General features: G+C 47.4%; 1 protein-coding gene across 2 annotated transcripts in view; it reads right to left on the bottom strand.

The window, feature by feature from the left end:
* Positions 1-9,677: 9,677 nt before the first annotated feature.
* Positions 9,678-24,874, bottom strand: part of LOC119458122 (galectin-4) — a 79,283-nt gene continuing 64,086 nt past the window's right edge. For both annotated transcript variants that reach the window (XM_037719944.2, XM_037719945.2), the window contains 6 exons: positions 21,355-21,676; positions 19,672-19,749; positions 18,295-18,366; positions 15,332-15,420; positions 13,510-13,696; positions 9,678-11,231 (listed from right to left, as the gene is read on the bottom strand). In XM_037719944.2, coding sequence (XP_037575872.1) covers positions 11,091-11,231; positions 13,510-13,696; positions 15,332-15,420; positions 18,295-18,366; positions 19,672-19,749; positions 21,355-21,676 — 889 coding nt within the window. In that variant the 3' untranslated portion in view covers positions 9,678-11,090. The remainder of the gene's footprint in view (positions 11,232-13,509; positions 13,697-15,331; positions 15,421-18,294; positions 18,367-19,671; positions 19,750-21,354; positions 21,677-24,874) is intronic.

Below are 24,874 nucleotides of genomic sequence, written 5' to 3' on the forward strand. Positions count from 1 at the left end.
GCGCAAGACAGGGCTAATTGGAGATCACACGGGGGAAGACTGCGTCCTGCAGTGGACATAAATACAGGCTGAAGATGATGATGATGGTGGTGGTAGAGAGAGGTTGGGGCGGGGGGGACAAAATTTGAGGACGCGAAAAAGGTGGACTTGGCATTTACTTGTGACGCGACGCAAAAAGAAATTTCGGTCGCTCTAACGCTTATTAAGGCCAGGACTTGTTCACTTGGGAGCTTTTTGAATTCACTTACCCATTTTCCAAGCATGGGGCATACTTTGTCATTTTAACAGGAATTCGAAATTCTCGATATTTAGGGCCGACTAATAGGCTAACCCGGCCAATTCTAATTTACCTTTTCCTGTAAGAAATTCTGGAATCACGAAGGACTCGAATAACAAATACTATTAGCGCTGGTGGTTGAGCCTTTGTCCAACGCCTGGTAGAACTTTGCTTCTTGAAGCCATATTGTACCTCCTGCATCACACTTCGCGGCAACCGATGAATGTTAAGTGTCGCTATATCGATGCTATTAGGCGACATTTTGCTTTTGTGCTCTACAACGTGTGATATCATCATCATCATAATAGAATGCCACAAATATGCTAACACCACGCTACACGGAACTGTTATTTTCAAGAGGAGAGTCGCAGAACGTGGTTCTGTACGTATGCTAAGTCCAACACCGGTGATTAAAGCCCCGGGCTCAAGACCATCCTTGAATGCTCTCGCTATGGGTTCCAACGCGTCTTGTTAAGCATCGAAGAACCAACAAGAAGGACATCGTGTTTCCGAGAATTCTTTGTCGGCGGCAGACTCCGATGCCAACACCTGCCGTCCACCGGTGGGGACAATGATCAGAGGGTTTTTTTTTTTTTTAGCACTGGCAGACATGCAGCTTCATCTTGAATCGCTGTGGAAAAAATCTTGAGCCGCGCAATCATATGGTTCGCAGAAATGCATGTCCTGCAAGCGTGGCTGTATATCCTAGATTAAAGTTCTTTGAAGAACTAGGATATACAGCCACGCTTGTAGAACTTGCATTTCTCCGCACCATATGACTGCGTTCGGGACTTACCAATAGATAGCTACGGCATTAGATTTTTACCGGTCAATAACGACGAAGGCATTCCATTCGACATGATAATGCTTCTGGGCCTACATAGTATTTGGTTGTCAAGAATGGACGATCGTCATGCAGATCTTGACGCGAGGCCAATAAGGAGTTACTTTCGCGAATCTCTAAGCAGAATGGTTCAAGTGTATTAACTTCAAGAACCCGAACCAGACTGGCTTCCTATAGGTTAGAAGGGCTGATGCACATGCCCGAGTTTTGATTGTTTCCCTTTTCAGCCCTTGATGGGCTGGTATGATTGTACACCGTACTTCTGTGTGAATTTAATAAAGGTAATAAAGAAAGAAAAACGGCTGTATATCCTTGTGGTTACGACGCTCGTCTTGGGTCCGGGGGCACGCGGGTTCAAATCCCGCTTCGGCAAGAAAGGATAGGATAGGAATAAACTTTATTTGTCCAGCGGTTAAGGCTGTTGGTGCCCGGGGCTAGGCTGCCAGGGGTCCATCGCCGGAGAAAAATCTTTCGAGATCCTCGGCAATGGCCCTGGCCCGCTGGACGGCCCACTCCTGGTCCTCGGGTGCCTCGCTGAGGAGGGCGGCTTGCCACCTCTCAGCGAGGCGCCCCGCTTCAGAGGGTCCTGCTGTTTATTTTCTTTTCTTTCTTCATGGTTTCTTGACACGCACCACGAACCACAAATTACGGCTGGTTTAAACAGCTTCGCTGTTAAAAAAGCCAGGATGACTGACTCTTCATTGTTGCAGCAAGTCGTTTTAGCCTGGCAGCCATTCACGGCATTCGGCTAAACCGCGCTGGTGGTAGAGCTGTTTGTGCTCGCCTCGCTGAAAGATGTGCACGACGAACGGTCCCAAATAAGGGCAATCCCAATGCATCTTGAGGCGGACGAAGTTCGCGCGTCGTCATCCCATACATTCAAAAGTTGGAGAGCGCGAAATGCGCACGCGCGTCCTTTTTTATCTGCCAGGTTGCTCGTTCGGTCTAGGGAGCCTACATTCAAACGGCGTTGCATGTAGGCTCCTTAGTTCGGTCGCTTCAACCGCGCGCGCACCGGAACGCGGGAGAGAGTGCAAGGTGCCACTTCTGCAGTCGCCGTGGAATCGTAGAGCGCAAAAGACATCGCTGCTTCCTGACCTTATCACATAATTCGATTTCAGAAAAAGTGACGCAAAGAATGTGTTCCGCGCCGCGGAACGTCTAGAATCAAGGCGCAGAGGGTGGCGCGGTCCCAGCGCTTCCAGTACAAATGACGTGTTTTCGTCACGATATGACGATATCATCACTCTGGCGATTCCACGGCGACTGCAGAAGTGGCACCTTGCGCTCTCGCCAACGTTCCGGTGCGTGCGTGGTTTAAGCGACCGAACGAGCAGGCTGGCAGGTAAAAAAATGTGGTTGATCCCTCTTATATAGGAATCGGTATAGAACACGAAAGTGAAACGTGTCTTCACAGAAGTAGTGTAATGTTTATTGCACATTGATATATAATGTCTATTGGTGTTTTGTGGCTAAAGCGCCCTTAGGCGTTGATGCACCCACGCTGACGCCTGGTGGCACGTCTCCTCCATCACGACTACCAACGTCGATGACCATGAGCAACCGTCGTGCATATGGAAGCTGCACTACGCTGCACACGCTAGCACAACGCGAAAGACGAAGCACGTAACTGACACACTAATACAACGCGCAAGAGAAAGCACGTAACTGAATCGTCACCGAGTCAAATCAGCGCGTACAGTGCGTGGTAATTGCAGCCTCCGCGATCAACTTCAGAAACATTTTCAGAGCTAATTGCGGAGGCCACGCTCCGCTGTGCTGAGTACGGTGAACGCCTCCTAGGTGGCGTTGGTAGTGCTTCTTGATGCCAGCGTCCCTTCGAATGCTGGCATCGAGGCGTCGTAGTGCTGAGACCACCGAAGCGTTCACTGTCGGTGCGCGTTAGTGTCATAATGCAGTACTTCTCTTTTCTGCTCGTAGGCGGCGGCACCGCCCCGAGCAAGAGCGCGGGTACACGGAGGAGTGTTAGATATATAAGGCGCGTCTGTGTAGCTCTCTGCAAATGCGTTTGTGGCGCAATGGGTTAAACGCTCGGCGATCTATCGTCGCGGACCGAGAGGTCGTGGGTTCGATTTCCAAATTTTGCATGTCTGTGGAACTTTTTCTTCTGGTTTCTTTCTTTGTATTATGTTCTATGACGTATTTCCGTGACGGAAATACGTCAGTGAAGTCTTGGTGGACCCCGGCATAAAACACTTTCGTGTTAAAAAGGACGCGCGTGCGCAGTACACGCTCTCGAACTTAGGCGCGCAGCCGTAAGAAAACGCAGCGATGCAGTTTAGTCGCCGCTGCCGTGGTCTCTAATATTTTGCACTCGACCTTACCCCTCTGGCAAGATTAAGCATGGCAAATCATCCGTGTAAGTGCTCTCACTCGGTACTCCCACGCACGTCACGCGAAGACGCCCGCGCATCGCCGTATACCTTAATTAGACGACCATCCGCGCAAGAATATAAGTGAGCGTGTCGGGAACAACCGTCCGATATTTTCGGCTTGCCACGCAGTGCACATATTGCTCTTCGTCTGCGAAAGGCCTCGTCTGCTTCACTCACGCATTTCGTCGTCTGCTTCTCTCGCGCATTTTGTTATCTGTTATAAGAGTTCTTCGTATACGTGAACAGGACGGCAACTTTGAACGCGCTATATACGTGGGGCCCGAGGAATACACGCATCGGTGAACGGAGCAAAACTTCCGCAGGATTCGTGGCGCGAAGGAAATGAGATTGCGCGCACAGAAAGAAACATGAGTGCGTTACGAAGACGCACTTTTAGTAATAGCCGTTGCGTCAGGAATACAGTGAGCTCCGGAACCGTTGATGCTGCCAAGAGTGCCCACGAGAAGATCTCGGTATAGTGTGCGCGTAGGTGGACAGCGAATATCTCAGCCGGGCGCACCGCCTAGATTAAACGTGGGCGCTGGAGCGTCTAACCTGATGCCTTAGTTGTATTTGCGCTGCATCCTCCGGAGTTTCGTTGCCTGCTCTTCTAATTAACCGAATGCGTTAGTTATGGACGCTGCCGTGGCTCCGTGCTTGCTTTTGGCTCGAACGTGCGCGACCAAACCATGTTCACGCATGGTTTCGCATTCACTTAAGTGTACGAGTTTCATAATATTGCAAGAGCTGTGTTGGGGTAACAGTTCGGTGTTCTCTTTCCCATTTCCAACGTTATGCCGTACGTGACTTTCACGGACTCAGCCGATGCCGGGAAGGGCAAAATGAATAAAGGAACACGCACTCGAAATAAAAACCTATCTCCGAAGACAGCACGCTTCTATAGACTATAAGAACGAACTGCAAAAGCAAAAACCACCTGAAAGTGTGCAGCTAAATGCATTGGCCATGTGTCCCATCTGTGTTATGCCGCGGCGCTGATCAAAGCGCTGGGAAAGAATATCGGAGCAGTCGAGGCGGATTGCGTTGCGCATATAGCCGTTCACCTAACGAAATGCTTTTCATTCGGCCAATTTGATTACTTGGCGTACTTCACAACTTCTTGACCAAGCTTCTATAAGAACTCTAAAATGCGAAGTATTCTTTGCATCTGAGGCGACATTTGCGGCTGTGGTATGTGTGGCCTCGTCTGGTGAGTTTTGAATACTAAATCTCTCCTGTGCTATGATTTGAACAATGGTCCGCCAGCGCCGCAGCCGTTTGTGAACTAAACGGTGGACGTAGCCGTTAGTCGACAAACGCTTCTTTTTTTTTTCTTTATTGTAAGCCGCCAGACGTTTCTAAACTTTCTGCGATTCAACTAGCCCTTTGACATAATTTCAGCGTGCGTGACGTCACATAGCAACAGTTTGCTCATTAAAGAGAGAGAGAGAGAGTACCTGCTCACGTTCCAGTTTCCTCCAACGGCTCAGACGATAGCTTATCGCTGCTGAGGAGGAGGTGCTGAAGTAGTGGCTCGCCGATCAAGCCTCGTGCCAACGTCGTCGCCGTCGTGCCGTTGTCTTGCCGTTACACGCACACGCCCGCGTCACACACGCAATCTACCTTTTGCATGACCGGATCGCGCATGTGCCGTATACCTTATAAAGACGAACGCCGCAAATGCTTTGGTTGTCAGCGGTTCACAGAAGCAAACGACGAGCGGGTATAGCCAGCGAGCAATATAATTAGACGTGGATGCGAGCTAACACTTTTTTTTAATGACGACGGCGTGCATTAGTTGCAGTCAGTGTTTCGGGCTGCTCAGAGCGCCGTGGTTGCTCATATAGGCATTTAAGGCGACCCGTTGAAGAGTCGTTTATTTCTAATCGCCGTCGTAGCCAAACTGAACTCTGTGTGGTAAACAGATTTCTTTCGTCATCACTTCAGGTCCGCCGATGACTGATCCGTGTCGACGGTCGGAATGCTGGTTTTGCCGGCGTCCTCGGCACGAAAGTCCACCTCACTCCGCCGAATTGCGGTCATCGATCGCACCGGCGTTGCTATAGGCATCCGTGTGGTATATCTGTCTTGGGATGCAAAACTATAAGGTACTCAACGCGGCTTATAGGCACAGAGGCGCATCTCAGCTCGCTCACACAGCGCGCCTACATGCGTGCGGTCGCGCCGGCTAGATGCCAACCATTTCTCTCTCTTTTTTTTTTTTTTTTTTGTAGCGTTAGCTACACTGGCCTAGCCAAGCCCGTTTCGCGCGGCACATCAAGAGCCGTGCTGCGCATGCGCAAGGATCACTGATGTCACACGGCTTGCGCACCGGAGCCACCGGAGCCGGCACCTCTCGCGCACTCCGCCGCCGCCGCGCGCGACTCACCGCCGCCGGTCTGCGCATTCCAGAGGAGTGACGTCGTAGCCGTGGTAGACGCACTGGCGCCGGCGCGCGCTCGCTGTGCACTCGCCGTCTGACACTGCGCTGGAGCCGCTGCGCTTCTGACTGGCGTTTGCCAGTGTGGTGTAGCCATGGAGAAGGAGAGCGCAAATGCTGCTCAACAGCGCAGAAGAACGGAGAAGCTTGACTCATCGGATCCCGAAGTAGTTGCCTGACAATTAGCGGTTGAGCGTAGGAGACAACCAGGAAAGCTAAGAATAATCAGCTGAACCTTTGCTAACGCTACGTATATCCTGGCATAGCCGAGCTAAGCCACTGCAACTTTTTTTCTTTTGAGGCGGCCGCAAGGTGGCGTAAAAAACAAAACAAAATAAACAAAAGAAAGAAGGGTTGAAATCAGCGAACTTCGGGAAGTATATTTGTGAATTGTGCCATCGATCCTTTTTTTTAACAATAAACGTAGAAAAACAAAAGCTTAAAAGGAAATTGAAGCATCAAGCCTGCGCCTCTGTAACTATAAGCAATAAAAAAAGGATGTCTTCATTCTGTAAACCGAATTTACTCAAACATCTGAAGCGGACAAATTCGATGTATTACACATCGTTCTGAATGATATACCACTAATTTGTGTGCTGGACTTTTGCACTACCCTCGTAAACACTGTAGCAATTTCCCGTATAAGCTTTCAACTTATTAAACACATTCGTCTATATATTTCAGATGCTCTATGAGGGGCAGTTTACACAAATGTTTTTGGTGCAGAGTTACAAACTTTGTTAACTTCGTGCTTCATATTTTTTGCTTTCATTTTTTTAATATTTACCATATCCGGCTATTTTTGTATGAACTAGGAAGCTTTAAATCAAGATTGTGCTTCATTCTACCCGCAGAAGGGCTTTTCCTCTTAAGCACCACTAGTTGGATTCAAATCTGTTCAGAGGTTGTCTGAATGCAAGCATTTCTGCGTTTCGCACGTATCTGAACAGGAAAAGTGCAATTAGCCCCAAGATAAAACTTCTTAACTACACACCTACGAAACTCGTCGACTGCGGGAAATCATCATCAGCCTATATCTATGTCCACTGCAGGCCGAAGGTCCTGCGATCTCCAATTACCCCTGTCTTGCGCTAGCCGATTCCAACTTGCTCCTGCTAATTTCCTAACTTCAATCCCCCACCTAGCTTTCTGCCGTCCTCGATTGCGCTTCCCTTCGCTTCCCTGCGAGAAATATGCGTCACCAGAAAAAAAAAAGTGATGGCTATCTAAGATTGCCATATCCATTGATTTATGTGGACTTCGAGAGAGAAGGATAATTTTGGGGAGGAGATGTATGGAAGTGAGCATGAGGCAACAGTCCTCTCACCTGCTACTCTGCTCTGAGTGAAGAGGAGAAAAAGATGGTCTTGAAGAAGGAGGATGAGGATAGACAGTAGGGTGCGATTACATACACGTTATGGACCCGTTCGCCGCCTTGAATCTAGGCCTGTGCCAACTAAACATCCCGCTGGCAAAGCCTTGATAGCTCCATTCGTTGATACTATGTCCGGCCAAGGGCCCATTAACACTTTTTCGCTCGACAGGCTGCTGTTAATTGGCTTGAACAATAAGGTCAGTGCCTGCCGCGCAGATTTATATCTGTATGATTCGGTACTTAACGTCTCGGAGCAATGCCTTGAATGAATGCCTTGAATGAACCTTGAATGGGCGTCGGGGTTGGAGGACCACCGGACTTATTTTGGCCACCTGATGTTCTTTAACGTGTATTATGCTGCCAACCGTTAAAGAGAACACGGGAGCGTATAGAGTACGTGCAAATATTTCCCTCTAGCAAGTGTATGATTCCCTAGCTTTTCAGCAGGTGACTTGTGGTTGATGGCGCTGGCATCTTCATAGTTTTGTAGTTCATTTACTTCAGCCAGCACTATAGCAGCAGCTCGAGCGCTAAAGAAAGTGAACTCACATTAGAGCGTTCTCTTTAACCGTAGACTGAGCAGTACCTAAAGCTTAGTACGCGAGAGTTTTTTTTTTTTTTTTTTTTCACGCAGCTGCCACCAGAAAGGAATTGAACTGGCGACCTCGTGCACAGCGGCATAAATCCATAGTCACTGATCCATCGCAGTGGTCGCAACCTAAGAAAGTTATTAGTAGAGCTATTCAGTTTGTTCGGCTCTACGAAAATGTTAGCATTCATATCCTATTGAGATCCAAGTAATCGTCTGCCAGCACTGTGAAAACTACACACCTTACGTCCAAACTTCAACGTAGTGACGTGAAAGGCGACTGCAGCCTCTCGCATAGTACGGGAAAGGGTAATGTTCTGCCTAATGAGAAGTCAGTAAGCTCGGTTTGTCTTCGCATATATGTCTTGTTGCTCTGCAAGTCGCTTTCCCGTCTTCATCTCAAAAAAAAGACGGATAGCTTCAACGCTAGGTCATGCTACTCTTACGGTAAGCGAAGCCTTGGTAAGGTTCAGAAATGCGCAAAAATTAAAGACTAGTGATGACGCCACATTGACGTTCCCACACCAGCTCACCCCGTACGTGACGTCACAAATTTCGAAAGCGTCCGCCTGAGACTAGTTGACTGCTCACGGAATGGAATGATAACATTGTATTTTAACGGAACCAATGATTCACGCTGGCAAGCGCTAACGAACTGTTCTGCTCGAGAACGGGCTATATATTGCAAAATGCGTTGAAATCCATAATAAATAAATAAATTATGGGGTTTTACGTGCCAAAACCAGTTCTGATTATGAGGCACGCCGTAGTGGGGGACTCCGGAAATTTGGACCACCTGGGGTTCTTTAACGTGCACCTAAATCTAAGTACACGGGTGTTTTCGCATTTCGCCCCCATCGAAATGCGGCCGCCGTGGCCGGGATTCGATCCCGCGACCTCGTGCTCAGCAGCCCAACACCATAGCCACTGAGCAACCGCGGCGGGTGTTGAAATCCATGGCGTAACACCTTGACCGTGACGTAAAATCATGAAGTAGCACCGGGTGGTCTACAGATATATCGCACACAGGAACAGGAACACATGAAGACACGAAACGACAGACAGAGCGCTGCACTCAAAAGCGCTGTTTATTTTCCAAGTGTGCCGCATTTATTACCACACTTACCGACACACATGCCTTATACAGTATCAACCCGCGCAGAGAACACACCTTTCACTGTCGTTAAGGAATTGAGATTGAGTGATGCCCTGACATCTATACGTATAGACAATCGTGAAATACCAACAAGTCCATCTCGCCCCAGTGGTCAACCTAAGTACCAGTGGTTTAGTTTAAGCGCGAAATTCGAAAAGAAAATAAAGCATGGCCTTCAATTTCTTTGTCAGTAGTCAACAATTTGCAGTTAAATAAATGCAGTTCGAGTTTCAGACCATACTTCACTAGTTCACTCATGACGGATTGTTTCAGTAAATGTCTTTAAGCATGTGACGTGCTAGTTATCAATTTCATGTGTTAGTGTTTGCTTTGTCTTAATATGTTCCTATAACAGATTCTTGTGTATAAAAACTGACACCTATAACGACTATGATTTCGCCTGTTCTTATTCTTGTGCCCTCTCCTGCTATATTTCTCGTATGCGAGACAGCAGTATGTGTGAATAAAAAAATATCAATAAAACCCTATTTAGTAATTCCCTCGAGGGTCCTTTTAGGCTTAGCCAGTTCTGAAGCAGGAATACCGTATACGTCGCAATGTCAGGAAGGAGAAAATAACAGACTCTCGTGTGAAACGAGCAAAAATAACTTTATTGCATTTTTTACATATACATAAGCCGACTTGGGGTTATGTTAATCTCATATGCACAAGGCACTTTCGTGTTGCTTTTGCGTACAATATAGCGCAGAGCAACGCGGTCACTATTAATGAGATTCGATCTGAGGGCTGCACCAGAAACGTTCCCTCGTTGTGAATCGAAAATAATGGCTCACATGAAGTAGGCTATGGTTATCCTACATCGTGCTGTAAGTACACAAGCGCACGCTACAAAAATGCCGCATTAGCAAAACATTTGTAGAACGCGATTTGCATCACTGTTTATCTCACGCTAAACAGCTGGCGAGCTATGTCACAGCAACAACGCTTACAGCGAGCCGTGTGCAAAGTATGCTATTAAGCTGCAGGAACCTATAAAAGAGCTGCTTAATTATGGGCCACATAAACTTTGGTGTGCGTGCATATCTAGAATAAGGTTCAAAAACGTCCACAATGTTTAACATCTCCGCCATGACAGTATCGAGCATTGCTGACAGTGAAACAAACAACCGTACAGAATGCTGTGATGCATTACAAGGTTATGGAATCCACGACAGTGTAGTGCATTATGCAGTTCTTCATGTATTTTATTTTACTTGGAAGTGCAAGAGCGTAACCACATTCAAGCTAAAGCTAGCAGCTCGGACCTCTTTAGTTACCGCCCGGATTGCGCGAATATTCGTCACCAACACGACGTTACCGTATAGTTTCAGCAGTTCCCGCGAAAAAATAAATGCGAACGTCTGTGCTCGCAACGCTAAACCACCGTAGTACATTTGGCGACAATTTAAACGCCTATAATTGCAAACTTATCACCGGGTGTCAAGTGCTATTCATGCACGACATTCCTTCGGTTCGCCATTGCTGCTAAAAATATATCCAAGAACTCAGCAACGCGCATACAGACGTCGACAAAAGTTTACGGGCCAACTAAGCTCAATTCTGGGGCATGTAGCAGGGCTCATGTAGCGACCCCTATGGTTAAATGCTTAAATACGCTGCCGAGTAATTACAGCTGCAGTCCTTGTTACCCCACGCCATTGGAAAGCAAAGTTTAACAAAGACACTTCGCTATACGCTCCATTATCACAACTGTACTGATGTTCTCGGTGACGTGTTCGCTTTTAACGAGAACTGCTAAAACTTTTGTAAGGCCCGGTGAACTTTGTCAAAAGACATCGTATCCAACCCTGTAAGTACCTTCGATGCCAGCCATCGAAGCCAGGCAATTCGTCTGCTGTCCGATAAGACATGGTTCAATTACTTCCTGCACAAGCGTCCCATGATACCCAAGGGCTTTACAAACGCTGTGTTTGTGCTACATTGGCTAACATGTTGTCATTACGAATATTCGTGCACATCCGTCGAGCATAATAAGCTGTGCTCTCTCTACTTTCAGGCGAAGACGACGCGGTCGATGATGACTGAGCCGTCGATGCAGACGTAATCGATGCGCGAGCAGTCGAGACGGTGCGGGAAGTCGGCCAGGAAGCAGCTGTTGACCAGCACCCGGAACTTGTCTTCTTTGCAGTGAATCTGCGAGCGCAACAAGCGGACGAGATGTGTATTAGACGGAAGCACATCGGGACGAGAGAAATGATATCCGGTGTCACTTTTACCTTATAAAACATCAAAGAGGTGCCTCACGACGGCTTTGATTTTTGCCAAATATCGCAGAAACATAAACTTTTATTCCCTTCAGTCGCAGATTGTGACGGACTGCTGATAGATGTGTCGACATTGCTCAGTTTTATTCTAAGGTGCTGCAGACTTTGGTTTACGAAAGCCGAGGTTGTAGTATAGTGTACTGTGCATTCTCTACTGAAGGGAATTGAATTGAATTGTCTTTACTTCCCGTAAAATATCCTGGCTGGACTCCTGAGCTAAAAGCTGCAAGGAAGAGCTCGTCGTAATTAAGGAGTAATCAAAATTAAATATCAATTTATTGTACAGTGAATTGTGTTTCGTCTTTTTTTAAAAAGTAATTATAGAGCACTGGTTCGGGGCATATCTGCAAGTTAATTATTGGCGCCAAGCGTTACGAGAAGGAATGTACTATTCTTTCACAATTGGTGATGGAACACGACACGTGGAAAATCCTTTCAAGCCTTCGTAGCGCCTTCAGGCAAGATGGCCATGTGTAGCACTGCTCAGCGCAATGAAATGAGATAGAGCAACGTTGATTACAGAGAAGGTTACAGTTAACTGAAGCTTAATGTCTGCATTATAGTTTTTGAAGCTAAACATTTCGACAGAATTACCTGTCTGGTTGGAAAATTTGATTCAGACTTAAAGATTGCCTCTAACCAAATAAGAGAATTTATTAGCCCGACGTTTCGGAGCGAATTCGGCTGCTTCTTCAGGGGGTATTCTTCGGAGGTGGCGGTGTGCCGATTTTAAAAGGTCCATCGTAAGAAAGGAGAGGAAGGGGGAGACAGCGTAAAGTGGGGAGAGCATACGAAGGGAAGAAAGGACCCCCCGCTCTAGGTCACCAACACCAAAACGTCTCGTCCCTCTCCCCTCCCCCCCCCCCCCCGCCCCTCGTCAACGGCATTCCCGCGAGTAAAGCGCCCCCAGCATCGGTCAACCCAGCCGACCAGCAACCCCGCAGCACCCCCCCCCCCCCCCTGCCCCCACCTACCCCCTCTTTCGTCTGTCCAGAACAGGAGCCCTGTCAAGTGTCTCCCCACCTTACGCTCTCTCCCCCTTCCTCTCCTTTGTTACGACGGACCTTTTAAAAGCGGCACACCGCCACCCCCGAAGAATACCCCCTGAAGAAAGAGCCGGATTGGCTCCGAAACGTCGCGCTAATAAATTCCCTTATTTGGTTGGAGTCAATCGCTAAGTCTTAATTATAGTTTTTGTCGTTGCGGTTGTTGTCGTTGTTGTTGGTGGTGTTGTTGTTTTTGTTGTTTCTGTTGCTGCTGTTGTCGTTGTTGCTGTTGTAGTCGTTGTTGTTGTGTTTGTTGTTCTCGTTGCGGTTGTTGCCACCACGATTGGGCAGAACTGGCAGAAACAAGTCGCGTACACAACGTACACACTGTGACTGAGGAAATTATGGTCTTGGTGCTCTGAATCGCTTGATCTGTCAAGAAAAAAAAATCGAAATTGCTTTCGTTTGCGCCCCTGGTGGTATCCACATCGCACTTCCTATAGCGAGTAATGAAATTTCAAACGCAGCATTTCACCGTACTGCAGACGAAAGCAGTGACTAGATGACATCATATCCGCCATGTCTTGATCGCAATTTATGGCGAGAGGCTTAGAAGAAGGAAACGTCGTAATTTTTATCTCGACAAACCAGGCACGTGTTATAAGTGTTATATTCAGCAACGAGGACCATAAAGTCCGACCTTGCTGCGAAACTTGATTGAAAGGAAAGCCACGGTAAGCGCAAAAAATGCGTTGAATATTTTTTAGGATAAAAACGCACGTGAATCTATCGTCTGTCTACTTCTACTGCGCTTGCATGCATAATCTTAATTAGGTGTTCCAAATTGACAAGTCGGTGAAGAGCACTTGATCAACAGTTGTCATAGATACCATCGCTCACTTTCGGAGACTTGTCTTTAACAGCGTAGAGTGCTGATTGTCGAAGCTATAGCGAACGTGGGTGTGGCGAAAGAAAGTGTACCTAAAACACGCTCAAACTTACAATCAACTCGTACAAATAAGTCTAACACACTTAAAGTTAAGTAGCGAAGTTGCACCGAAGTCGGGGCACAGGAAAAAACACGGAATAAGGTCGCAGGAAGGCACACGAAGTCAGGCACATAACGGAACAAACAGTCAGGTGACACGAAACGCGTAGTACCTGAATCTCGAAGGGCGACCCCTCGGAGAAGGGGAACTTGTCGCCGGCGACCTGCACCTCCTGCTGCCACTGGTCCCGGTCTCGGGAGTTGAGCACCACGCTCCGCGGTGACGTGTCGAAGCGGGGGTTCAGGTGCAGCCCCATGTCCGCGGTGTCGCCCACGTCGGTCTGCAGGTTCACGTGGAACCTGCGGGTTGCATTTACACTCGAGGTTCGAGGCACATTTGTAAGCGTAGGAAGGTGTCGTGAAGGGTGCATTGCTTTATGCATCTTGTTAAAAAATTGTTAGTTCCGGCCGGCGAAATGTGTTGTACTAAGGAGACTGGTGAACGCGACAGGAGTGTCTGACAATGTGGCCGCCCCCTTTCCCATCTTATTACGATGCACGCATCGTTCAAGGACAACAGAAGCAGCGTGATAACTGTAGAGTCATTCAGCCATGGATTGAAGAATGAGGTTTAATGTCAAGAATCATTTAATGTCAAGAAGCAAGTTGAGGGAGATAGTATAATAGCGCGAAATTAATTAATCGCACATTCGATTGGTCGCTTTCGAGTGCTCGAGAGTGCTCTCGCCACTCTGACCATGCACCAGTGGTTCTTAAAGCGCACCCAAAGCACGACACAAAAGCGTTACTTGAAAGTGAAAAACTTTCATGCACCTGATAGAGCAGCCAGAAAGCTACAACATAATCAGAAAAGAAAGCTCCGCAGCTGAAAAAAAAAAATTCATCCCGGTCCGGATATCGAACCCGGGAGCAACGACTTCTTCGGGTTTGGTCGCTCTGTCAACTGAGCTAAGCAGGAGGCTATAAGCAGATCGCACAGCGATCTGTCAGCGCACACTAATCCAAAACACTAAATATGACAAATCAGTTCCGCCAATACCCGCTAGGTGGAGGAAGCTGCAGCTTGGTGCTACGGTCGAGCGGATGACAAATATTCCCTTTCACGCATAACCTTCCTCTAGCTTCTGAGCAGGCCCGCAACCAAGGGTAGGGTTATGGGGCCCTGACACCCCCCTCCCCCCGAAATTATGGTCGCGGTGATATACTGCTCAGGACTGCCTAGCGCTATTGCACATTGGAACAATCTTCGGGACCACATCGCATCTATGTCAACCGCGAAACTTTTCGTGATAATCTGAATACGCTCTTTCATAATACAGTATAATGATGTTCCACTGTACTATCGGTAACCTTTTTTGATGCTAACATTTTTTTGTTCTGTCGAAACTGTTACCCCCCTTACTAATGCCCTTCACTGGGCCTGTAAGGTATTATGAATGAATACGTAAATATATATATATATATATATATATATATATATATATATATATATATTCTCATATTAAAGTACAGCCTCCCGCATCTTAGCTATATCGTGCGAGCTTCCATCGCGCTTCATTTTAGCGCCTTTAAGCGGCGATAATCAGCGAGACCGGCAGAGGTACTCTCAAGTGCACTAAGCACTCTCCTGTGCAAGAGTTGTCTAATGCGATGTTCCCTTCAGGACGAGGTACGACCACATTATAGTGTTCTCGCGCGGTATAGCTAAAAATGCGGGAGGCTGTACATGTCAACATATGCCTTACACGTTTTAACTACGCGTATATCATATGCCAGCGATGTGCTTAATTCACGTGCGAAAAATGTATCAACAGAAATATTTCAAAATGGCTGCTGTGGTCACCTATACGGGTATTGATTTGCTTTCTGTCAGCGTGTGATATTTTTTTTTGTATGTATGTGTATGGGTGAAGAAACACAATAACAGATGTTATATATACGAAATCAACAGCGCGTATTGGGCACTACGCATACCTGTAAGGTTTCGGTTCCACCACGCCGGAGATGATGACCACGCGGCCCGGAGCCATCACTTCGGGCAGTCGCTGGCACACTGGCTTCGCCTGCGAACAGGATAGATAATTCGGATAATCAGCCAATAAACACTTTCGACAATCACTTGAAGCGTAGACGCATCGACGTATAGTAAACGGTCGGTTCCACAACCTCACATGAACAAACTGCTCAATCAAGAAAAACAAAAACAAAAAAAAAAAGAACTCTCTGCGCCCGCCAAGATCGCGTGATTTCCTCCACCTACGATGTATCGCCTGCATATCTAGAAACATTTGAAGAACTTCTTGCTCAAAAACAGACATCCTGATAGACTTCCCGCCCAGCCATCTTGCATTCTTTTCTAATGATAGCGGGGCAAAAAGAAAAAAGAAAAAAAGACAAGGGCAATCAGCAGTAGTCAGCCTAATCTAGGCGCTTTACCAGCTGCACGTTTCACGATGCAACCATACAGGCTGTTCTTCTCAATTTTTTTTTTTTCAAGTTTAATTTCGACCTCAAAGAACAAAAAGATGCCGCGAGTCGAAGCGGCAAAGTCAGAGCGTGTTTCTTTTTTTTTTTTTTTTTTACCTGTTTTGTATGTTTCAAGGAGTCGAAAAAAAAAAGCCACGTTGTTGCTGCTACGCTCTAGCAATGATACCGCTAGGTCGACGTTAAACATACACGGGAATATGACGACTATCTCGTATTTTCTGCTATGAATCAGTTTGGAAAAACTATCGACGTGAAATTCATTCACTTCAAATGCAACTTTTAAATGAATGACAGTGGCGTCTCGAATACCAGGAAATCGTCTCCGAGATGTGTAAATTGTTACAGTGTGGCTATCGCTTATGTCAAAAAACAAAACAAAAAAAAAAAGTCGCGGTGTTGTTTTCTTTTCACTGTAAGCGCACAGCTAAAGCCACGTTCGAAACATCCCAGAATCCGCTAAATGCCTTTGCTGAGCTCGTAAACAATTCACTGCGAAAATTTGAAGCAGAGCAATACCGAAATCTCTTAAAATATCCGCAATCCGCTGAAGATATCGACTGCTAATGGCGTCAGTGGAAAAGATGGCAAAGAGTAACGGCCTATTGGCAAAATCAATTTGGCGCATTCATTTCATTTGGGTTACTAATACTGTCGGAACCACTAGGGCTCTCACGTGGGCGGAAAAACAAATCCGTAGAACCAGTGGTGAAGCCAGCATTTTCTTTTTTTTTCGGGGGGGGGGGGGGGGGGGGGGGGGGGGGGGGGGGGGGGGCACGTGCCCGGTATTCCATCTTGTGGCTACGCCACTGTGCAGAACATAATTAACTCCTCGCACAAACTGCTAGACCTATACTTAATGTGTGCTAGAGAAAATCAAGGTCACAGAGAAAGAACTTCAGTATCCAGGAAGAAATTAAGTAGGGTTACGAATACGCTGAACAACTGAACAATGTCCGGGAACGCCAGGCCACCGACATTATCCAAAAATGAGTTGACACGTGAACACGTAACAACGTAATTAAATAAACTCCCCAATTTATTGATTGCCTGACGATGAAAAATAAAGGTTTACTTCAAATAATAATTCGGAGGAATACGCAAGTATTTTGCTCGTGCCTATTTAACAAAATCGACTACCTCGTCATTATCATATCTGCATCAGTCTTCTCACTCCGCATTTCATGTCTCGACTAGATTGGCCATGTAGAAAAGGCTCGGGTTATGCAATGCCTAACCAAATCATCCAGTGAATCTTTCACTCAAAAAAAAATCGCTAGAATGAAACCATTTTTCCGTGTCCAGAGTTACGATCACCAACAATCAGTCGTTTCATGCCACTCAGGCTAACATTGTATATTGAGAAAATTATTACTGTATACAGAATTGTTACGGAATTGTTCTATCTAATATTGCATACTAAGATATTGAACCAAATGTCCCTTCTCCATGTTGGCATTCAGCCCGGAGGGAATAACTGAAAACAAAAGAATGTTGATAGCAGCAGTGTAGGAAGCAATGGATAACAGGAATTGAAAATTATCACCTGCAGTGGTGAAATTAGATTTAGGGCAAGAATTGTTCGCAAATTGAATCATTGGTGGTACGAGCACCGAGTGACACTCTTGTTTCTTGCGCAGCAACTTTCGGTTAGGTAACAACTTCCGGTTTGTCACAGAGGTGGGACGAAATTAAAAATAAATCACATAAAATAAAAACAGGTAAATATCGATGGTTCTACTTATGGTTGATGATAGATATGACATCAGAGCACACGTTTAGTGCTAATTAGTGTCAGGAATAATTAGAAACAATTGAGGAATGTCTAAATGCCGTACACCAAAGCACACAATCGTACACTTTAGATACCCACCACACCAATATAGGTTGCCGTGAAACTCCAAGACCAGAGGTGACGTCATCAGTGGCGTCACACTTAAACCAGGGGTACCAGCTGATTACTAATTAAAATAAAAACGAGCTAATTTGAGCTACATACCACCTTTCGCAGAGTGAACGCCTGTCTAACACAGCGGAGGGGTGACGTCACTCCCTCCTCTCCCGGCGTTCACCTGCTCCGTCGCTCGCTCGCGTGCTCCAGACGCGCGCCGGCACTCATTACATGCTCTCACGTCAGCGGCGGAGGGACGCGTAAGGTGCGCTTCGTGCGCCATCCACTAGGGGGCTACACATCGCGCCCTCCTCGCCCTCCTTCACTCCCTCGCCCGCTCCTCTGTGCGTGGTGGTTTCCCGCCAGTTCCGTTCGCTCGCTCCTCGGAGTTCGGTTTCCCGCCCTACACCAGGGTACACCAACGCCCAGGTGCGAGTGCCACTAGCAGGCACCTAAGTCAAGGATAAGGGTCGTTTCTGATTCTTTATTTTAGTATACATGTTAATTCAGCATCACGCAAAAATGTAACTGTCATTCATGCTATTAGTGTTGGCTAGCTTACCGGTGTGTCCAGTTGCATTTTCGGCTCGTAGTAAGTCTGGGCCTCTGACATCAGCTCCGGCACCACGTCACCCTGCAAAAATAAAAAAAAAGAACCATCGAAGCGGGTTGAGGTCAAGGAAAATAAAAACATGACTCCAGCGACAATTTCATCCGTTTAAAGCCAACTGTAACCAAATCTCGGCCCACGTAAAAAGTCTAGTTTGAGATAGTGTAGATACAGAAATTAACCTCAGTGCAAAATACCAAGTTTGAAACAGGAGTTGGCGCGTAAGAAAAATGCCCGCGAAAATCGACGTTTCTGATACCAAAACTAAAAAAAAAACACCGCATATCCACGAAGTTTATAATGATGAGTGGGTGAAGCACCGGGGGATCATTCGGGCAAAACGCCGGAAGCGTTCTCTGGAAGCCGGCTTCCGGAACCGGAGCTTGGCGTACTTACACTATATATATATATATATGTGTGTGTGTGTGTACATGTGTACAGTATATACAGCGCTTATATAGCCCTTGTCCACAGCAGCGCCCCTAGCGGTCTCCATGCAAACCACATCTACGGACAACGAGGGATAAGGCTCGGCCCCTAAAATCGCTTGCATTACTGCTTGCCGGAAATGACTCACGACCGTTGAGAACCAGCGTGGGCCCTCAGCGTAGCCTCAGAGATCACGCGGCACATGATCTCCAAAGCAACTTGCTGGGATTTGCGTCACATCCGCTAACCACGTGTGTCCTCTGCTTACGTGCTATTTTAAAAAGTGCGAATGAGAAAATATTACCAGCCCCACAGATTTGCTATGGTGACATCAACAGTATATGTATACTTGCTACTTATTTGTAACCAATTAAGCCCAAGCGAAATTTCGTTGCATCTGGCCTTTCACTGAGTTACCATGAAAATTGCCGCGCGGCTGGCCGCTCGAGGCACTTTGCGTGTATTAGCGGGCTTCTTTCACGCTCGGAAAAACACTCGTATGCAGAACGTATTGACCAACAGAAAGCTGTATCGGTAGTTTCTCATGTTGCTCTACAATTTTTTCATTGGCACTTTTCATCTAATTATAATAATTTAGAAGTTGATTAATTAAGACTAATAATATAATTAGGCCAAATGCAAAAAAAAATAATCTGAGTATCTCCAAACGACGGCAAACAACATTACCTTGGTTCTGACTAGCTACGTAACATTTTGTAACATTTGCATATTTTTTAAGTTTGGCTCAAATTAAGTGAAACACCCTGTATTTACAAAGCAAATGTTAACAAAAGCCGTCTCGTATATATCATATAAGCAAGATGGTGATTATGCCACTGCGGAATGAAGCAGACGCCGGAGGCATCCTTGTCTGAGGAAAACAACGTTCAGCTTGCTCACCACTTCCAAGACTTGCTTGGGCGGTTCCGGGGGCAGGTACAACGACCAGTTGTCCGCCATTTCTCGCAGCTTCTCGACCTGCGTAGGAGGAGAACACGAGTGGTATTACTTTCATTTCATTTCGCACCTGCAACTCTCAATGGCAGCGAAGCGAGAGAACGCAGGTTGCCGATAAAAAGGATCGGCATGAACTTCTGTCGTCTTAGCTCGTCTGACACCACGTGACCATATATGCAGGGCTAGAGCACTGCACAGGCTCGGGCTTACCCGAAAGCCCGGGCCCGGCCCGGCCCGTGGGCCGGACCGGGCCGGGTAGGACAATTTTTTCACGGGCTCGGGCCAAGCTCAGGCACGGCATGTGCTTTGTGATCCGTTCCCGGGCCGGGCTCGGGTTTTTTGACGCGGCCCCGGGCCGGGCTCGGACTTTCTGGTGTGAGCCCGGCTCGGGCTCGCACCAGAAAGTCGCACCAGAAAGATTTTTTTTTTTCGGTCTCGGGCCTCGGTTCGGGCCTGTTTCGAGCCAGGCTCAGGCCGGGCTCGGGCCGGGCTCGGGCCGCGTTCGGGCCGGGCTCGGGCCTAAGGTAAAGGGGTGACGGGCCAGGCCCGGGTATCGCCATAAAACTTTTGGTCGGGCTTGGGCGGGCAGCCCAACGTAAAAACGGGCCCGGGCCGGGATCGGGTTGAAATAATCGGCCCGTGCAGTGCTCTAACATTGCAGGCCACGCACCTGTGAAATTTTCAGCCGTCCTGTTGAGTGTAAAATCTTAAGTGTTACTACTGAAGAGTGTGCAAAGTCATGCGAGTCATTCGTGAAGTATTGACTAAAAATTAGCGCTAACCTTAAACTTATCTCGGGACTTTGACCTTGAATGTTCCTGTGCTGCTATCTTTCGGAGGCTTCGTGCCGGGGCCCTTCCGCAAGAATGTACTTATATATTGCTATAGAAAATGTTCTTTATGATTCGCACTTACTGAATCGCTAAAATCTTTTTCTATATACTTCCTTCTGAAAGTTGTGTTTATTCCTTCTAATTAAAGTACACAAGTGATTATAGCACGCACGATCGATTGCTCAACTACATCCTTTTCTTTTTGGTTTTATTAATAGAACTTTGAAAGCCTGTTTAATTAATACATAATGACACTCTACAGATAATCAACATCGTCATAATCACCAGAACTCGGGTCACTGCGTTGTCAAAAAGCAGCAATTTATTCATATTTTTCTTTCTTTTCTTTGCGAGGGAATTGGTTGGCCATTATTGGGGACTTACGAAGCGTGAATATGAAACTCTCGAGCGCCTGTACAGACCAATAAATTTTCAGCGCTAAAATTACACAAGGACTAAAAGGTATAATCACTCGGCACGACCGCTGACTCTCAAATGAACCTTATCAGCGCGCGAAAGTTAATGATGAACACCTGCCAACTCGCTGAGTTCAGCCTACTTATAAGCCTGCATGGACTATATAGTCGAAGTCGGATATATCGAATATGAAGGGTATCACAAAAAAGTCCAATATATAGGTATTTCGATATATCAAATAAAAATTGTATAGAAAAATTTTCGAGTGAATTTCACTCGTGTTCGTTATATACAATAATTCGTTATATGTATGTTCGACATATCCGGGTTCGACTTATGGACCTCCGGAAAAAAAATTTTAAAAACCCTCACTCACGTCGTCAAACTCGACGCGCACGTCGTCGACGACCAGGTCGCCTTCGGCGATGAGGTACTTGATCTTCTTGAGCGGCATGCGGTGTCCGAAGTCGCACAGCTGGTTGCCGTCGACGTAGACGCGGAACGCTTCCTCGAGCGCGTCGACGCGGAGCTCGAAGGCGCGTCCCGGCACGAGCGGGAACTCGCCCTCTCGCTCCTCCTCGCCCCACTTGCCGCCGCGTCGACAGTTGCGCACCAGAGCGCACTCGCCGAAGCGAGGGTTCAGGTGCAGCGCCAGGTCGTCCTCGGTGCTCGGGCCCGTGGCCAGGTTCAGTACAAATCTGAGCGGAATCGAAAAAAGAGAATACAGTTAGACCTCGAATAACATAAGGTCGGTGGGACTTGTTTCGTTAAATCGAGAACGTCGTTGAACCGAAAACACTTAAGAACATTTGTGAGCATATCATTTCCTTCACTCAGACCTCGGATAACATAAAGTCGGTGGGACGGGTTCATTGTTTCGTTAAATCGAGAACTTCGTCGAACCGAAATCACTTAAAACATTCGTTAGAATATCATTTCCTTTGCTTACGAGCAAAAGAAAAGGGAAAGTTTGGTAGCTTCGTCTGAAGTACAAAGCATCGATAGCGATGGCAAGGTTTATCGTTGCGCACCAACTCCTCAGACGGTGTTCCAACCGATGGTTCTAACCCAGCAAACCGCGAACGTCTCTTTCAACCTCTATAATTGATCCAAACGTCAACGTCGTGAGATCACGTGCATGTTACGTCTCGCGTACGTACCTCAACCATACACGCTGGTAACCCGCCGTGGTTGCTCAGTGGCTATGGTGTTGGGCTGCTGAGCTCGAGGTCGCGGGATCGAATCCCGGCCACGGCGGCCGCATTTCGATGGGGGCGAAATGCGAAAACACCCGTGTACTTAGACTTAGGTGCACGTTAAAGAACCCCAGGTGGTCTAAATTTCCGGAGTCCCCCACTTCGGCGTGCCTCATAATCAGAACTGGTTTTGGCACGTAAAACCCCATAATTTTTCATTTTTTTTTTCGTATACGCTGGTGCGACAGGTTGGCACGTGAGGTAACTATACTTAGAGCCCTGGCAGCTACCGCGAATCTCACAATGCCGCCTTAAGGCGCTGCTAAACCTATTTGGGCACTGCCTGATAAAGAGCGCCCCCTAGTGACAGTATAAGCGTCAAACCTCGATGGTGCACGATATTATTATTATTTGGTTTGAGTACATATGAGACAAGCACACGAAGTAAATAGGGAGGGAGCAAGCTGACAACTGCCACCGAGAGGGGCACAACGCCTGCCTACTCTTTCAGGGGGAGGGAATAGAGGAATTTAAAACACGAGGAAAGAAAAGAGGAGATGAAGAAATGACGGAGACACAGACAGAACGAAACAAAATACAAATAATGTCTATAAACGGGAGGCCAAGTCAGTGTCTTTAAGGAAACTTAGCAGGGCTCGATGGGCCTGGTCACGTCGGGAAGCGCACCCTCTTGGAAAGAGGCAATGGTCAAGGGTCGCACATTGCAGTCCAATAAGTCCATATTCTTTAATTAGCAATGCGCGCTGCTCAACGAATGCGGGACACTCTAAAACGAGATGTTCAAGTGTCTCACAGGAGCCACAAAACGTACACGACGGGCTGTCCACACGTCCTTGTCGGTATAGGCGTTCGCGCACCAACACAGACCCAACCCTTAACTTATAGAGCAGTGCTCTAGCACCACGGGGCAAGCCTCGACCACGAACACGGGGAGGGAACGATCCGTCTGCAACACGCCGGTCTGGGTGCTGCTTTAGGAGGTGTCGGCGTATCAGAAGACGAGCGTTTTCAAGCATGCAGGAAATGTCAGGGCAGTCACATTCGTGGTGGGCACAACTTGAAGCGAGGCGTTCAGCCTCTACAATTACAGAGATGCCCACGTGCGAGGGTATCCACTGGGCAATGAGGGACACTCCACAGGAAGTAATTTTGCCAGAAGTTTCTTGAATACTGCATAAAATTGGGGTATTGGCATCTTGTCTCAGTCTGCTGAGGGCAGCACGGGAGTCTGTAAAGATGACGACCTTCAATGTTTTTAACTCTTCATGTACGTACTTCAGAGCAACATCAATCGCGGCCAGTTCTGCAGTTGTTGATGAGGTTGGGTGTAGTATTTTAAACACCCGTCGGATGCCAGTCGAAGGGCAGAAGAAAGCTGCAGAAGCGCCTTGGGCGTCGCTGTGTACAGATGCGTCCGTGAATACTTTAATATAGCCTCCAAATTTTTCAAATAGATGAGACTGGGCCAATTGAAATAGTGCCGAAACAGGCTGGCTAGACTTTTTGTGTATTTCGGGAATTGACAGATGAATGGGGAAGGAACATTTGTTGTGCTTCTTCGGAGTTGTGAATGAAGTAGTGTCTCCCGAACTGCAAGTAATGTCCACAAACAATGTCGCCATTTTCCCCATCCGAGAGAACGGGCGCTGAATCAGCCGATTAATCAGTGCTTGGCCGTCTGATGCTCGGTGCAAACGCTCGATATGGTGTAGCGCTCTCTGGTCTGCTTGCAAGCTCAGGGGCAACTGGTGCGCTTCTGTGAGTAGTGGAACAGATTGCGCCTCACGAGGTAAGCCAAGCATGACTCGGAGGGCAACACGATGGTCCCGTTCCAATTGCGACATCACATTTGGCGGCACGTTTAAGACTGGCAAGGCGTACATCACGCCAGAGAGGACAGATGATTGGTATACCGGAAGTGATGTCGTCTGGTCGCAGCCAGCGCCCCTAGCAGTCAAGGCGGCCACATACTTGAGCAGCGACCGAGATTTGCACCTCACAGAGGTAATGGCAGAGCGCCAAGAGAGGCGATCATCGATAATTACGCCCAGGTAGCGGTGGTTTTGTACCCATTGCACTGGTATCTCTCCGAGGTACAGCCGGCTCATGCTTCGACGAGCTCGTTGCCTTGGATGATACGCAATTGCGGCTGACTTAGCAGGTGAAATCTGCAGACCAACTTCCTCCAAGTACTTTGAAGTTGCATTCAGAGATCTCTGCAAGATTCCGCGAAGACGTGGACCGTGGCGCGAAGGACCGCTGATCCACAGTGCAATGTCATCAGCATAGATTGCTATGCATATCGGAAAGTCAGGTTCCTGAGGCAATCGGCTTGGAAGTCCAGCAAGTACGCTGTTGAAGAGAAGCGGCGACAAGACGCTGCCTTGCGGTACACCACACTTAACAGGGCGAGAATCGCTTGTTGCTCCTCCAACACGCACTTTCATGTGGCGCTCAGATAGAAAGTTATGCACGAAATAAAGCAGTCGACCCGAAATTTCCGCATTCATAAGGGCGATAATAATCGCCTTATGGGGAACCGAATCGAAAGCTTGCTGTATGTCCAGGAAGAGCATGTATGCAGAGTCCTTGCTTTCTCGAGCAGACTCTAGAGATGATACGAGGTCTGCTATGCTATCGAGGGCTGAATGGTGACGAAGAAAGCCGCTCATGACATCA

This window comes from Dermacentor silvarum, chromosome 7 (genome assembly GCF_013339745.2).
Source record: "Dermacentor silvarum isolate Dsil-2018 chromosome 7, BIME_Dsil_1.4, whole genome shotgun sequence".
NCBI classification, from domain to species: domain Eukaryota; kingdom Metazoa; phylum Arthropoda; class Arachnida; order Ixodida; family Ixodidae; genus Dermacentor; species Dermacentor silvarum.